This window comes from Panulirus ornatus, chromosome 61 (genome assembly GCF_036320965.1).
Source record: "Panulirus ornatus isolate Po-2019 chromosome 61, ASM3632096v1, whole genome shotgun sequence".
NCBI lineage: Eukaryota > Metazoa > Arthropoda > Malacostraca > Decapoda > Palinuridae > Panulirus > Panulirus ornatus.
This window is the reverse complement of record NC_092284.1, coordinates 1,546,270-1,563,993: the sequence shown is the minus strand read 5'-3', so window position 1 is coordinate 1,563,993 and position 17,724 is coordinate 1,546,270. Positions and strand designations below refer to the sequence as shown.

Below are 17,724 nucleotides of genomic sequence, written 5' to 3'. Positions count from 1 at the left end.
ATGTCATATGTGCAAGAAGACTGCATGGTGAAATATGTGCCCCAACTATTATGTATGGTTAAGAAACCTTAGTTTTCATAAATAGAGTGTAGTAAAGTTCATAAAAGTAGATCAGTATATTGTCTTATTCTGTTAGGAATTAGGGAAACAGAGTATAGAATAAGGATATAAAAAAATTGTCTTATTCTGTTAGGAATTAGGGAAACAGAGTATAGAATAAGGATATATAAAAAAAGATACATTATGTCAGTAAACCATAGGAAAAGTGTATAGATTGATAAAGACTGTCAAGATGGTGTAAGTATTTCAGACATAAGACTGGTGTTAGGTTGGGTAAAAAAGCTGTATTGTACTGTGGCTGAAGTCACCAAGGATGGGTAGATTTAGTGAGTGAACTTTAGAAGGCAAAGCTTATTTCATGAGTATAAGAATTGCAGGGGAGTGGTGTATGATTGTACAGTACATACAGTGGAAATGTTAGTGCTTGGCTGGAAATGTGAAAATGAAGTTAGTCTTTTTTGATAATTCAGCTTGATGTGCAGAGTGACTGCGCGTGAGATGTTATAGTAGTCTGGAAAGATTAGTTGAAATTAGCTCATTGGAGACGGATACAAGCAAGTAATCCAAGGGGCTGTCTGTACTTGGTTTACTCTGTATATCTGCTGTGGAGTTAATGATAATGGATTAATAAAGATGCCTGTATGATTTTGAAGTTTTAGTCTTAATTTTTGTGATTTAAAACTAGATATTACATAAGTATGAAATCTGCCTTTCCATGGACTGTTATAGTAATATACTGATTTTGTCTAAGTAATCATAGGACTTTCTTTTATTCATTTTGCTGAAAATGGAAGTAGTGGTCAGTATTTAAGTAGAATTAGAATGTTTTTCAATATAGTGTAAATACCTTGATTAGGAGCTCACCGTTTGAGTATTTGATATCCAAGAAATTTTGCGATTGTCAGGTTAATATGTTAGTAGCTCATTAGTTGTGCAGTTAGCCCTGCCCACGATCTGTCCTGAAGCATGATTCATAGGCAAGTTAAACAAGACTTAATATTCAAATAGTGTGTTGAGTATTTATCACCACCAAATTTCTACCAATATTCAAGGCCACCACCACCACCAGTACCTCCTCTGCCCAAAATCGTTGTCAGCAACAGAGCCAATGCACAGGTGGCAACATGTATTTCATCTTCTGAAAGCTCCACAGTGTCCTCACCATCAAGCAGTAGAAGTGGCAACACTGCTACCGCCACCTCCAGCACTGCTCCTGTCACTGTCACAGTCAGCCCTGGCTTGCCACCTTCAACAGCAGTCAACCCATCTTCAGGAGGCCCACAGAATCTTCGGGAGCACAAAAAGAAGCACCTGGTGTTACACTTGCCCCCTCCTCACCACCATCACCATCACCACCATCACAACAACCACCACGCCAGCCACAATCAGCACCATCGTCACATGATTCATCATGATGTCCATAGGGACCGCAGTCACAAGAGGTGAAGAACTACAGCGGGGTTTTGCTTGATTAAGTTAATTCATAAGCATTGATAGAAGTTAGCTTTTCACAGTTTCTGTGAATATTTGAAGCTGAAAACTTTACACTTCACCAGTTTAGTGGTATGGGACTGACTAACAATAGATTCATCTTTATTAATATTATGTGGTTGAAGCCTTTTGCTCGGTGAGTGCCTCTCAACCAAAACAGAGACATAACAGACGTATACTCGCCCAAAGGCTATTGACCCGAAGTTTGACGTGAACTAACATTGATGGTTTTTGATATGGCTTCCATGATACTAACTGTAGATAATTTGAGGGTGTCATATCAGTTTGGCATCATAGTCCACAGTATCATTGCTATAATTTTCCTTCTGTTAATTGCAGTGATCACATTTACAGTGGTTAGAGTTTTTCTTAAAGTAACTGGAAGTTACAAATTATCTGTTGGATAGTCTTCAAAAGAAAGGAATGATATGGATGTTTTAGAATATGAATACATGGATTGATATCTAGTGTGAGATGAGTTGATCATGTAAAGAATGACATTGTAAGAGGGAAGAGTAGTACTAAATGTAGTCTATTTGAGAGAGCTGAACAGGTTGTAATGAAATGTTTCAGGCTTGTGGAAAAGAGGAGCAAAGAAAGACAGGGTCATTATGTCAGAAGTGGAAGGAGGAAGGGAGAGGGAAAGGCTGAGAAGGATATGCAGTGAAGGAGAGTGAGGGGCATGCAAGGGATAGAATTATTTGGTTTGATAAGGAATATGGGAGAAGACATGCTGTTAAACGACTTAACCAATTCATAAGAAGCATTAAGGTAAACTATGCAACAGACTGTGGGGCTTCGCTGTAGACGATAGGTTTCTCCTTCAGTACATTATATGTTACAGCTAGAGAGTGGGTTGTGCAAATGACAGCATTGTTGATTTGTTCCTGATGCTACCTTTCTAAGGCGAGAGAAGCAATTAGGCATAGAAATTTATACCGTCATATCACAACACAGTCCTCTCCCTGGCCCAGGTTGCTGTTATTCCTTTTTACCTCGTATACACATGAGTGGCTGGAAATCTACCCACAAACAAAAATTTTCTCTCTTCAGATGTGTGAATGTGCATGGATGTAATCAGCATGAGAAAAAGTGAGATAGGTGCCATGTTTGATGAGAGAAACTCTCGTATGGTTTCTGTGGCTTGGCTGGATGGGGGCAGTGGTTTCAGTGCATTACATATAACATTGAGAGAGTGGATGTGTGCATGTGAAGCTTTTGTTCACCTGTTCCTGGCACTACCTCACTACTGTAGGAAATAACAAGTGTCATAATACTCTATATATTTATGTAACCAAAAGAGTCACAGAAAACTAACGTAATTTAGCCTTTCACATCTTCCAACCTGGTCAGTCTATACATGATTTGTAACTAAGAAAGCCACTGTTTTTTATTCATTATTTTCTCTTAATTCAAACTAAGATGATTCTGCATCTAGTGTTCTCCCCACCTCCTCCTGAGTCTGTGCTGCCTCTATTGTTTCTTCATGTTGGGTCCTCTGAGTGCTTTCCTATTTCCAGGTGAGCATGGCATATGGCTCAGATGCATAATCTCAAGTCTAAGAGGAATGTGCCTCAGAGATATCTGATCTTTCCTTGCTTGTCTCTAAATATCCTAGTTTTTGGTGTAGCCTATTTTTAAGAGAGGAAACCATTCCTACTATCACCCAGTTGCTCTCGCTTTTGCTCTCTCTAAAATCTTTGAAACTCCGTAATTCTCACTGTCCCAGACACTCAAAACTCATTCCCCTCCTTTTGATTGCAAATATGGCATTTGTAGTGCTTATTCTATTCCTCCTATGCGACTCATCTTTAGTCATCCTCTTTTATGGAACTTGAAGATTTCTCATTTTCCTTGACATCTCGAAAGTGTTTGAGAGTTTGTGGCACGTCTCTGCTTTATACTTTTGTTTTTTCTGCTTCTCTGTGTTCTGTAATGCATAGCTCCCCCTGTGGTCAATCCTTTGGTAGTAGTCAGAGCTGCAGGATCCGCGTAAAAGGGGTCCTGGTTTACATAATATATATCTATATATATGTATGTATATATATGTATATGTATTTTTTTCATACATATTCGCCATTTCCTGCATTAGTGAGGTAGCGCTAAGAACAGAGGACTAAGCCTAAGAAGGAAAATCCTCACTTGGCCCCCTTCTCTTCCTTCTTTTGGAAAAGTAAAAACTCGAGGGGAGGATTTCCAGCCCCCTGCTCCCTCCCCTTTTAGTCACCTTTTACAACACACAGGGAATACATCAAGAACAGATGACAAAACCTTAGAGGAAAAAATCCTCACTTGGCTCCTTGCTCTCTTCTTTCTTTAGGAAAGTATTACAGAAGGGAGGATTTCCAGCCACCTGTTCCCACCCCTCTTAGTTACCTCCTACGACATGCAGGAAATATGTGGGTAGTATTCTTTCTCCCTTATCCCTAGGGATATAGATGTATGTTCTGGCCCTAAACACTCAGAGCATCTTTCACCCCATCATTCCACCTCCTCATATAAATTTTACCCCCTTCTTGTTCCCTCCAATTGTTTGTTATTTCTTGCACGAGTGAGGAAGCATTAAGGGCAGATGACTGAGACAAAAGCAAAAATCTTCCTCTAGCCCCTTCCTCTTCCTTCATTTTGAAGTTAATAAAGGGGTAGCGGATTTCCAGTTCCCTACTTCTGCCCCTTTTAGTTGCCTTTCATGATATATGGCAATATTCTTTTTCCTTTGTTAATATAATTCGATTACAGGACCCCTAATATGGGGCTCCTGCAGCTTTGCAGCTTCCTGCCAAGTAGGAGCAGGGAAATGATTGAGACCTCTGGAGCGAAAAGATCCTAAACCATACTGGATCTCTACATCCAAAGCTATTTATAAAAGAACCTAAACCACACTGGATCTGTACATCCAAAGCTTCTGGAGTGAAAAGATCCTAAACCATACAGGATCTTTACATCCAAAGCTATTCATAAATGAGTTGAGGAAAGTACTGTATTGATTCTTTAATAGTTTAAAGGGGAATTGTAGACATAAGACTAAGTTTGAGACCAGCATGAAGCTCAGGGAACAGAAAAAACATCACAATTAGAAATAATGTTCCTTTACTTTTCTCTTCGATGCTTGTAAATGTTATGATAGATTTCAAATAGATTCAAATATTTATACATTTTTTTTTACTGCTTAACATGTTAGGGTGCAGATGTTATGTAAAGTTTTGAAGTTACAATTACATGGGAAGAGAACATGCAGAAAACGTGGTCATATTCATTTGGTTAATACACTGGTTTTTTTAATAATTCGCTTATGATGTTTGATTAGAGTTCGTGGAAGTTCTAATCGATATTCTCTATTGATTTAGTATTTTTTTTATTTGACAATTTCATAGTAGCTTTAACATGGTCACATACATGAAGATGGTGAAGTTGATATGTAGGATAGTGCCAGAAGGGTAGATTTTAGTGGAAGGGTTTATAAGAGTGTATTTTTTGGCACTAATGTTAGAATTTTGAAAATGAAATTTGAGAAATTTGTCTGCTTTATTTTTCATATAGAATTTAGAATCTTTCTATTAGGGTGTTTGTTTACCATAATCCTGTCTTGTTTCTTAAGTTCACTGTTATCTCTTTTGAAGTATAATTTTTTGGTTTTGGTGAGGCAACAAGAAGTGACGTTAAAGTATAAAGATTTGAAATGCCAGGATACATAAGATAGACCATAGAAGATGAATGAGAGGGCATATCATTTTTTTCTTAAGGTAACTCTGTGTCTTTAGGTAAAGTTGAGGACAGTCCAATGGTAACACAGTGGCATCTAATGCTAAGGTAAGCTACAGCAAAGATACACAATTAAGTATTTAACAGTGTCAGACTTCGTGCAGATGAATTTTTTTTTCTCTGGTGTTTGCATATTATCATGTCTGGCATCTTTAAGAGGCATTATTTGAACTTTTTGTAACCTAAAACCATATTTATTAGAATTTAGTATGTGGTGGTTGGTGATACAGCAATTCATAATCCCTTTTGAGATATTTTGTGTAATATAGACTGTATAAAAATTTATGTAACTGAACATCAGGGTAATCACTCTATTCATGGACCAGGGTTACCTTGCTATTTCCACATGTCAAAGAATATTTGACCTTCAAGTGGTATTTTATGAATGTTACTGTAATTTCATTCTAGGTTTTATGGGGTGGATTAGGTATATAACCTGCATTTTATGTGAAGAACATTTACAAAACTGGGGAATCACTACCCCTGGTAACTTCGTATAGTTATTGCCAAGTGATAAATTTTCCACTGATCATATGTTGATAACCTTTAGAATGGTTATTGCTGATTAATATGAATGGAGAAAACTGTCACTTAGTCTTTGATGTTCTGATGTATATCTTCGGATACTTGACAATTGATGATCCCTTCTTCTGCAAAGAAACTGTGGAATCTCGTTTCATTTTGATAGTCATTTCTTCCCCTAATATTTTTGACATTGTTTATATTCTTTCTTATTCCTTTTTATATTTTTATTTATACATGTTTGCCAGTTCCTGCATGATTGAGGTAGCATCAAGAACATATGACAGAGCCATAGAGGGGAAATTCCTCACTTGGTTCCTTGCTCTGTTCACTGTTTTGGAAGGTAATACAGGAAGGGAGGATTTTCAGCCACCTGCTCCTGCCCATCATTGCCTTTTACAAGATGCAGGGAGTACATGGGCAGTTTTCTTTACCCCTATTACCATATATATTCATAATTACTCCAGAACCCCTTTCTGTGAAAGAGTCCTGGTGTTACCAAGGACCTCTTTCCAGGTGCTCCTTCAGCTCAAAGCTGCATTAGTTCCAGTAGCTGGGAAGCGAGGACTTTTTTAGAGTGTGTTCTTTGACAAGTCTGTACTTCCTAAGATACAGTCTCACCAAAGGTGTCTTTTCACTCATGCTGTAACCCACATATTTTGTTATGCATATCCTCTTTGTGTATATGTTAGAGTGCCTTATTATGTGTGAGCATAGACCTCTTTTAGGGATATTTTTGTCATAATCCATATCTTAGATTTTTTCACCGCCTTATATGTTTATGTAACATATTTTTCTTTATTGCTAAAAGTTGTTTAATCCTTTAGTTGTAGTTTTGTTTCTTTTTCATTACCAAGGGATGATATCTAAGTTGCACTCGGCCTTATGACAGTGGGGCAGCATGTGTTGTAGGGTACTTGTACTATAACACTGACGGTTTTTACACATGAATTGATTACTCAAAGATCCCTCAGGATTTGTTCTAGTCATTTCTACTCTTAGTCAAGAATTCACTTGCAATTTTTAGGTATGACTCGGCTTTATTTTTATCAGTGCTTTTAAGAGATCTGTAATGGGGGTGATGTGGATGCTGTTTCGCCATTTATTTTTGTTAGAGTCAAGCATGATATGAGTATTGTACCTTCAAGTTAAGAGGCAGATTTGTCTGACAGTGGTGGATGTATTGATGTAGGAATACATGAAGAGGAATAAGATTAAGATTTTAAGATTACCTTCATTTATGGAGGGAATGAGAAGTGGGAGACCAAATTGGAGGTGGAAGGATGGAGTGAAAAAGATTTTGAGCGATCGGGGCCTGAACATACAGGAGGGTGAAAGGTGTGCAAGGAATAGAGTGAATTGAAACGATGTGGTATTCCGGGGTCGATGTGCTGTCAGTGGATTGAACCAGGACATGTGAAGTGTCTTGGGTAAACCATGGAAAGTTTTGTGGGGCCTAGATGTGGAAAGGGAGCTGTGTTTTCAGTGCATTGCACATGACAGCTAAAGACTGAGTGTGGACGAATGTGGCCTTTGTTGTCTTTTCCTAGCACAACCTCGCTTTGGGGGGGATGCTGTTTCATGTGTGATGGAAGTGGATGAAGGCAGCAAGTATGAATATGTACATGTGTATATATGTATATGTCTGTGTATGTATTTGTATGTATACGTTGAAATGTATAGGTGTGTATATTTGTGTGTGTGGGTGTTTATGTATATACATGTGTATGTAGGTGGGTTAGGCCATTCTTATTATTATTGTTACACCTAATCGCTGTTTCCCACATTAGCAAGGTAGCGCTAGGAGACAGATGAATAATGGCCCATCCACTTATATGAACATATATATACATAAATGCCCATACAGGCACATATACATACATATACAAATTAACATAAATACTTACATATACATACACATACACTGACATATACATACATACACAAGTACATATTCATGCTTGCCTTCATCCATTCCTGGCACTACCCTGCCCCACTGGAAACAGCATCGCCATGGCGTCCTAGCTACGTCTCTTTGTTGTTCATCAACTGATAATATTTCTTTCTTGTATCTCCCCTGATGATGTGATTCTTACGTGAAAGTGCACTTGGGAACTTATCGTGTTTCATATCCCCGTGGACTCATAGAAATATACTGGATAACACACTCAGTTGTGATCCTTTCCAGTATACACACACACACACACACACACACACACACTAACCTGAGCCAGGTACCCGTTTTATTGACCAGCTCCCTAGGAGTAGATGACAGCTGGATTGGCTGTGGAGCGACTGACACATCTAGGATTCAAACCTATGTGCCCGACCCTGGGTGGCCCTTGAATGCATCAAGAACATGAACGCTAAATGCTTCACTGTGGGAGCTCCTGTCTACTTTTGGGAGGACAAAGGTTATTGATGTTGAGAGTTGGTATGAATTAAAGGTGGATTGAAAGTTATTTTGATTTGGAAGAACCCAGAAAAAGTGGAGTGTTGAGGAAACTATTGGAAAATAGGACATAAGTATTGATTTAATATGGTAATAAAAGATTTTATACTTCAGTTATGGTTGTGAGGAAGTATGTATTTCTTGTACAGTAGCCATATTTGAAAAGAAGCAATGATTTGGTATCCTTTGTGATTATTGGCTAGAATTTTCAGGTGTATGGGAGCTGGATTATGATAGTTTCTTGTGACTGAAAAGATATTCATATTTAGTATGCACAGTTTTCTAAAAACTTTTTTAGAATAATCTTGTTTTTTCCCATTTGCAGTTTTTGGTAGTCTAGCAAACTGTTCCTAGAATGTAGAGAGAAGGATATAACATTTGTATACTTGATCTACTGATAGGAAATACTTTGTTTAGATTTAAACTGAGTCTGAGCATGAAAAGGGACATATGTGATTTGTCTTATTCAGTCATCAGCTATAAAACAAGATACTGATGTCATTTGAATACCTCTCCAAATGGTGGTGCAGTACCGATAGATGAATTGTATACAAACAAGCAAATGATATAGAACCAAATGTAATGTTGCATCTGATAATTATGATTGAAATGCCATATGTTTTGCTATTTTCTTATGGATATCCATAAACTGTGATTTCACTACGGTACAGTGTTTGATGTTAGTAACACTTCCTTGTCTGTTTGCTGGAAAGGAGACTTCATTGTCATAATGAAGATCTTTCTTTAATGGAATATCTTCTTAGATGGATTTGTAGAACCTAAATGCATTCTCTTTGCAACAAACTCACACATTGTTCATCTGCCAACTGTCACAAGCAATGATGTGCATAAGGTTGGAGGTAATTAGTAAACAGATGTCATCAGCAAAGGGCTGAGCTTAATTTGTTGAAAGGTATTACCGTTACCATGTGCATACACAAGGAAAACTATAGAGTTTGTTACATATCTTTGATGTACTCCATTGCTTGTCTGTTTACATGTAAAGGAATATCAGTGAGAGTATGTTTGTTTCCAGTTTTTAAACTGTGAGACTACTTCATTTGTTTCGTGCGAACAACTGAGTATTGGGGCTTATTCAAGAGAATATTATGATTGATGGTATTTGATGTTTTGGGGATCCGAGAATATAGTAAGCATGAATTTTCACTCATCAGATGCTACATAACTTTAGGAGTTATACAATGCTGTGTTGGATCTTGTTTCTTTGACCAGTGTTGTCATTCAGCATAAGGTTTTTGACTTCAAGGTACTCCTTGAGTTGATAGCATAATGTTGTGACAAGAGATTTGCTGAGAAGAAGAATGAAGGATGCAAATTGATAGTTTATCAAAGGCAAGGAACTTTTATCCTGTCGTCCATAGGAAATGCTTTTGATGTTCTTGCTCTGCTCTTGAAGTGTACCCTTCATTATGGATTACATAAGATGTGGGTAAGGGAGGGTGTTACCATCTCTGTTGCCATACTGATTAGGTGGGGCAAAACATTGCTGCACTAAGGTAGATTTTATGATGCCATGTCATTCTGTAGGTATGGAAAGGAAAGGGTAAACAGGGTTGATTGTGGCATAAAAACATTAAAGCTTTTTGTGGACTGGTCTCATCCATATCATTTGAGTCTCTGGCATGTACAGTAGGGTAATTAGTTCCTGATCTTGTACACATTGTGGGTTTTTTGATAGTGTTTTGTTTTGTTTTAAGGACTTGTAATTTTCTGTATTGATCAGGCCCACTTTCATGGGCCTTGAGCTTTTTTTGAAAGTGCGTACATTTGGCATTTCTGTGATAGCAGATAGCATGTTTGTGTGTTTTCTGAAGCATGTGCCTTTCGTTGTTGGCCATTTAGCAGCCAGCTGCTGAAGTTGATTTCTTTCTCTGGATTAGGGACCCCTAGCAGAGGTGGAGCAGCTTTGTGGTGATTTGACCAGCTGCTTTGGCAGATGTTAATCATTCCAGCACAGTAGACAAAAAGCTGCCCAACATAACAGTAAGTAGAATTTAGGTTTTAGTCTTTTCTCAAGTTTTCTACTCGGGCAGAAAGCCAAATACGTCCACCCCAATTATGCTTGTGTGATGGTGTGAAGAGTGATTGTAAAGCCCTAATAAGGCATAATGTCACTTGTCTCCATGGTTGTCTAGTAACGTGCAGATGATATCTGTTGTTATGTTTAACATAGGAGACAATCTCATCCAAATTGAATTGATTTTTTATGCATCAATTACTACATGAATGTTTGATGTCTTGGGATATCACTAGTTGATAGTGTCCTTGTTTATTGGTGTATTTTGGTCGAAAATCATAGTATCCTTGCTTGTTGATGTATTTTGATTGAAAGTTACCATATTTTCTCAAATAAAAAGAAATGCAGCAGTTTAAGTTCTTTGGCTTTTTATCAGTGACAATATTATGCAAGCCATAGTGGCATGACTTAAATAATGTGTTTACAGAGGGAGAAAAGTTATTGGTTATATTTATTATTGGTGGTTAATCACTTCAAGAAGCCGTGAGACTGCTCTTGTGAATATGCTGACATAGCTCTTGTCTTTCACTGGAGAACTGCTGCGTTGAATGGCATCATCTTGTCCTTAAACCATGGTCCTTTCTGTACCTCAGTAGAGAAATGTTGTATTGAATGGTATCATCTTATCTTGTACCTCACAGTAGAAGTGCTGCATTGAATAGGGTCATCTTATCTTGCAACCATAGATCTTGCACCTCATAGAAGAAATGCTGTGTTGTATGGTATCATATTAGCAGTATTTTGAATAAGAGACGAGAAGATGAAGTATATAGATTGTAGATAGTAGGAGATAGTGATGAAAATGGACCATTTAAAGGAAAAAGGCCACAGTCAAAAGAAAATAAAATTGAACAAAAATTTATACAAATAGAAAAATGTTGAAAGAAAAAAGGAACAATGTACAGAAGAGTTAGTAGAATCTAAGATGCTGTGCAGGTGTAAATAGAATTAAAAGCTCTGCTTTAGATACTGAAAAAAAGGAATTGCAATGGCTTGAAAGTTTTTGATATTGTATTGTGTTTCATTTTGGACATTGTTGAAGATATGAGGTAGATTTGGCATTTCAAGAACTGGTGTTGATTTACATCAATATCTTGTCAGTTTTTGTAGAATTATTGTGGGTCTTTTTGATTTGTCATCATATTTGAAGATGGGTCTTCTCCATTGTTATTTCATTTTTTTTCATGAAAGTAAAAGCCAGCAAATTAAGCTGCATATTGTTCTATATCCTGAAGGTATCAGAAATTGTTTCAAAACCTACTGTATTAGGTTTATGAATTAGCAGGTTAGTACAGTTACTTGAGAGGTTTTGGAGCACAGAGCTTATTGCATAAGAACTGAACTCTGTAAGAAGCTTTAGATATGAAAATGAAAGGATTCATGAAGAAGGAATTCCGAGTGCTTGGCTTCTACTTTCAAATTGGTTTTCCATGCAAACATGGCTCTGCTGTTGGATTTGGGAATACATTTATTGCCTCTGTTCCCCATTATGATAGCTGTGGCATATTTCCAGGTTGCAGCTGGACATTTACAGGACAGTCCTTCATATATACATTTGATGAATATCTTGTGCCCGCTTTTTGTCCTGAGGTTAGAAGCCTGCATCATAATTTTTATGTTAGTTTGTTGTAGCTGTGTTATTGTAATTGGAGTTCAGATTATTAATGCTCCATATCATTTAATTTCCTATTGTACAAGCAGTCTATTTGCTCTATATGGGATGGAGGTGTACATTCAAGGGGCCCCATTCCTTTTTAAACTTTTGTATACTGTCCATATTTACCATTTCAGTACTGAGAACACAGTATTTGGGTAGGAAGCAAATATGTGGATTCCACTGTCTTTTTTATATGATTGCTTTGCTTAATGAAGCAAATAGTCCCCACACCTTTTTTATAATCAAGTGCAAAACTTTGGATACTTTGCAATCCTGCTTACTCCATGTGTATGTTTATGTGAAGTTGTTTGGCAAGAGTGTCATAGGTTGTGGCATTGCCACCCAATTGCATGTTTTTGAATCGCAGTTGCACTTTTTGTGGTCAGTCAGAACCTTTTTCCATCTTTTAGTTAAGAGATGGATGGTGGCCTCTTTGGTTTTGCATTTCTTAATATAATTTGTGGGTAATTCAGTTGTGGGACTGAACAGTCATTAAAGTCTGTTTTTATGCAGCTACAGAAATATCATATTCAAAACCCATTTTTTGGGTGATATTCGAATGAAAAACACACAAATTGTTTATGTTATGCCTATAGAGGGACAGTTCTTTAATATTTTTTATATCGTTGTGGTATACGTGACATCTTTCATTGTGTATCCAGAAATGTGTGCCTAAATAAACATGGAAATAGGCTGTAGTTAGTGGTCAAGAACCATATTTTTTTTTCATAATCTGATGACCGTACCTTGAAATGTCTTTCCTTTATTTTAGTTATTTAGCTTGTATGTATATTTACTTTGTGCTTGCCACCATCTGTGCTGTTAGGACAATTTTCTTCACCAGTTAGCAGTTTGTGATGAAAATGATCCATTGCAACCTTGTCTTTGCAAAGAAATGAGATGTATATGATTAACAGCACATTGGCCACTGCTAGACTGGTCCATGACGGTATTTAAGTCTGAAGTGATGAAAATACAACTATTAAGTTGTAAGAGATGAAGGTGTAATATATGAAGCACTGTATAGCCTAGAAGTTTTTGAGAAGCAAGATTAATCCTTCAAATGTAGCTTTGGGTAAAAATGGTTTTCTCACAGGATGAGCAAAGTTGACAGTTTTTAAAATTAGAAAATTATGAATAACTTAAACAACCACAACCATTTACTCCAATACATTATGAACATTTGAATCTTGTTGCAATGCTAGACATTTAAATCTTGGCATGCTGCATGACACTTACCCACTGTGTCCCTAGTGACCCAGTTCACTGTCCTATCACTCTCGCTCTCCTCCGCTTTGCAAAGTCACCCTGTTCATGGACTCTTGATATGTCCAAATCAGAAAGTTGGCTGTTGTTGTCATCTAAACCCCACAGAATCATATCTTTTTACTCTGCTGTTTAGTAGGATGAGCCCTTTTGGGAGCATGCTTATGACATGTTCATACTGTATTGGTTTGTGGGTAATTGACACTTGTAGAATTTTCTACAGATAAATAAGATTTGTAAGAGACATATGGCATCTTTATTTTTTATAGAAAGCATGGTCCTATTCAAACGTGGACAGGAAATATTAAAGTGTATAAAAGTATGGACTTGATTGAATGAATGCATGCTTTTCTCTGTATTTTAGAGAGTAGATTGAGCCAGTCACTTAGTTATCAATTGTACCCACCCATTAAGGAAAAGTATAAGATTTTTTAATATGTTTCAAGCTGTTACCTGCTGCAAGTGCTTTGTAGTCCAAGATGAATTGTCCTTGACCTCAGGTACACCTCTCATCAGCAACACCTAAATGCTATTGACCAAATATCAGTATGAAAATTACGGTCTGTGTCTCAGAATTCATATTTGCTAATTTGTTGTACAGGTAAAGCTGATGACCTCTATATATAGATATTGTGACCTCATTAATGTCAGTTTAGAGCAAAGAAATTATGATGGCTTTGAGGGGAAAATGGCATTGCACTTGGAGAATTATGTGGAGATTAAATGTAACAAATATTGATGAAAGGTGTTTCACAGATGGCCTTATGTGTTCAAGTGAGCAATGAATATTAGCTTTCAAGGATCAGTCTCTGATGGCCATGTTTCACACTCTACACTTATGTAATGATGTAATACAGACCTTTTATTTGGTCATGGAGGAGGAAAATTACTTTAACATGACTGATCCTAGATTATATAGCCTGAGCAGTAACCAGTGCCTCAATAAGAGGGAATCTTTTCAATGTTTTTAAGGACCATATTATTTTGTCTTTGATTTCATGTGGTTTAGAATATTGAAGTAGACATAGATTTTTATTTTTTTCTCTCATATTGATTAGTGGTTGAAGGCCAGTATTGTCGAATCTGTGATTGAGGTAAATATATTAGGCTAACATCCTCAGTGAAAGTTAAAGATAACAGCCATTCAACATGTCTGCACTATCATGAAATTATGGTAGTGCAAATATAGCATAGATGAGTTGATAACAAGAGGATGGATCAAGCAGAATGCATTCTTTAAGATATAGTTGTGATATAAACACCAGACGAGCAGATGGAGAAGTTTTCTTAGTTTCTGCATCACCGCCACCACTTGATGTGTTGCACCGATAATTTCCTGCATGGTTTGTAATTCATCAGAGCCTATTAACTTCTTACACTCCTTGAGTCTCATCTCTTCAGGTGACCTAATTGCCTAAAGCAGTTTGTGCTTTATATGATGTTTTATGCATGTGTGATTCATAAACGTAACAAATAACCTGATGTCGTAAAAGATGTGTCGGGATAACTGGGTTTCAGAGTAGTTACAATATTACATTACTTTTCTAAGGTTCTCTATACTAACCTGCACTGTGTTTATTTTCATGCACTGTTTAATGTTCATCTATTGACTCATGTTCTCAGGGTTTGTACAGGTCTGCTCAAGTCTGCATAAATCTGATTTTTGCATAAGAAAAATTCAGACTTGCAAAAGTTTAAGTAAAATGTGGCCTTAGAATGATCTCATGAATTTTGACCTTCAGGCTTTCTTAATTTATTCTGAATGTAAATATTATCATGATCTTTATCCCTTTTTCTTCTAAGGCCTTTTTTTTTATATATGTTTTTATGTAAGACAATTTTTTAGAATACTCATATATTTATTTCAAAGATAATGTTTTGATTTTGAAATATGGTCCTTTATTACTAATAATGATTGTATGTTACTGTTTACTCCACAACAAAAATGAGCTTGAAATTTCTTTTTCAATGGGCCTTGATTCTGACCCTCCAATACATGTACAAACCCTGTGTTCTAACCCTGATACTGATATACAGGTTTGTGTTTTGCGTGTGTATGTGTGTGTGAGAGTGTATGTGTGACTGTATGTTTGCACTTATGTTTGTGTATATATTTGTGTGTATGTGCTTGTGTATATGTTTATTTTTTTTTTTATCTTCTAACTTGTCACTAACTGGGAACTGAGTGCTATAACTGCATACCTCTGCTTTTCTCTTTCCAAGTCCTAAGGGCATCGCATCAGTACCTCCGCCAAGGTGAGTGGGAAACATAGTATCGTAAAATTGTCAATGCATAGTATAGTAAATTGCATATACAGTCTGCTGTTACTCACCATGCCTTGCTTATTTTTAACACAGTCCATGAATTAATAGGCATGGAGAATATTAAGCAGGGACACTGGATGTCATTTACATTAATGATGAAATATTCCCAGTCAGCTGCAGATTCTTTAGTAATTGATAGAATAGGGTTGTTGCTCTGTACGGTTGAATACATATTTGAGTGATTACATCAAAAGGTATTTTAATCTGTGGAATACATCTTTTGTACCATATTAAGAAAGAAGAGTTGGTCACTGAATGGGTGACTAGTGTGCTTGTAAGACCCGAGTTGAAAGGAATCACACAAAAGATGTAAAAGGATGTTCCATTTTCAAAATTTCTGCATCCATGATAACTTCACCTTAGCTTTCATGTTGGAGAAGGTTCCTTTAATGACTTATAAGAAATATTAGATATTGGAAAAATCGTAAGATCCACCAGTGCATGAGTACCATTCCACATCACCACCCCTTACTGTACAACCCCTCCCTTTCCAGAAACTCCGGTGTGTTCCACACACTAGTCTCTCATAATCCACTGCCTTCCCCTCTTGCTCTGCTCACAGTGCATCTTCTGTACACCAGGCCTTTCCACAGACTAGGTCTTCTTAATTCGTATACCAGGGGTCCTTCATACTGTCAGCCCCCTTCATACACTGGGCCCTCTTCACAAAATATATCCTCGCCACATATTACTCTAGATGTTCAAGGTCCTCCTGCATGATAAGCCACACCCATGTAATTGGGTTTCATTCACACAGTTGAACGTTACTATATACACTGCAGGACTCTTCCATGCCATTGGTTCCATCCTTACGAGGCTATTTGCACATACTTTATGACCTTCAAACATGGCGCACTTCATAACCAGCAATATCCCAAAAGAATCTGTTTGTTCCATGAGCTTTTATGGCATAGTAGTTGGTGTTGCTGACTATAAGTCATGTAAGGACTCACCAGGGTCCAGATCCTCAACAGGGCATACAGCTCACAGCCAAGCCAGCTGTTTGGCCTTCCCTCAGTGTGATTGAGAAAGCCAAACTGGTTATGCAGAAATGTTTTGAACTTATGGAGAGTATATATGAAGCAGTTAGGTGAACCATGGAAAGGTCTTTGGGGCTTGGTTGTGGATAGGGGGCTGTAGTTTCAATATGTTACACTAAGAGCTAGAGAGTGGATATGAGCAAATGAGGCCATATCTTCATCTATTCATGGGGCTACCTCGCTAATTCAGGAAACTGCAAACAAATGGGAAAAAGTTTCTTTTATGAATGTTATAAAAGAAATACAAGTTGCTACTCCATCAAATGTTTTTCTCCCATCAGAGCCGTATTACACCAGAGCTTTGTACTTTGTTTACACCAGACATCACTGTATGAAGAAAATAAGTTGCTACTCCATCAGACTTCCTTCCTCTGTTAAAGCCTTATTACATTAGAATTTTTTTTTTACATCAGATACCGTAGTATGAAAAATACAAGTTGTTACTACATCAAATCTTCTTCCCCCATTAGAGCCTTATTATGCTAAAACTTTGTTTTACTAGGCACCACTGCACAATATGAACTGTTTGTACCTTTTGTTCTTTTCACTATTATGTATTCTCTTAGATTCATACCATTTTCTCAAATGCTGAATGTTAGAAAATATTCATAAATGAGGAAGATGGGGAAAACTGTAGTGTGTGTTACAAAGAAAAGGAGATTATGAATGAAGTAAGTAGAAGCATTCTTCTTTTCTTGACTACAAACCATTAGGAAGTAATCCCAGGCAACCTGTTAGAAAATATAGCCTTGATATCCGTTGATTGGGAAATGAGGTTACCAAAGAGGCTACTGTGCTTTCCTTTCAATCAACTGGATCCTAAAATTTCATTAGCTCATTCATTTTGAGATTATTTGACATGAATGGGAATGTGCTCATTTATGTACTTACTTTCTTACTTTACTGAACCTTCCTGCCCCAGGATTCCCTACTTTAGGGCTCTTGCAGCTCTGAGGAGGCAAACCTTATCTGTGAGGTGGGACCACAGATCAAGAAATGCAGTGATGTTTTTCTCTTTGTAGGGTGAAAGCAGGAGGACAATGGAGGACTAAATGTCTGGGATGCAGACATTCTGTTTTGAGCTAACCAGCATTCCAGTTGTGATCTAATA

General features: G+C 37.1%; 1 protein-coding gene across 6 annotated transcripts in view; it reads left to right on the top strand.

Moving 5' to 3' along the window:
• The window catches only part of Mkk4 (MAP kinase kinase 4), a 51,882-nt gene that overhangs the window by 11,319 nt on the left and 22,839 nt on the right, over positions 1 to 17,724 (top strand). For 2 of the 6 annotated variants that reach the window (XM_071696719.1, XM_071696718.1), the window contains exons 3-4: positions 1,113 to 1,502; positions 15,472 to 15,504. The exons of 1 other annotated variant lie outside the window; for it this stretch is intronic. In XM_071696719.1, the coding sequence (XP_071552820.1) occupies positions 1,113 to 1,502; positions 15,472 to 15,504 (423 nt within the window). The remainder of the gene's footprint in view (positions 1 to 1,112; positions 1,503 to 15,471; positions 15,505 to 17,724) is intronic. 3 more of the 6 variants (XM_071696721.1, XM_071696722.1, XM_071696720.1) reach the window with 3 other exon arrangements.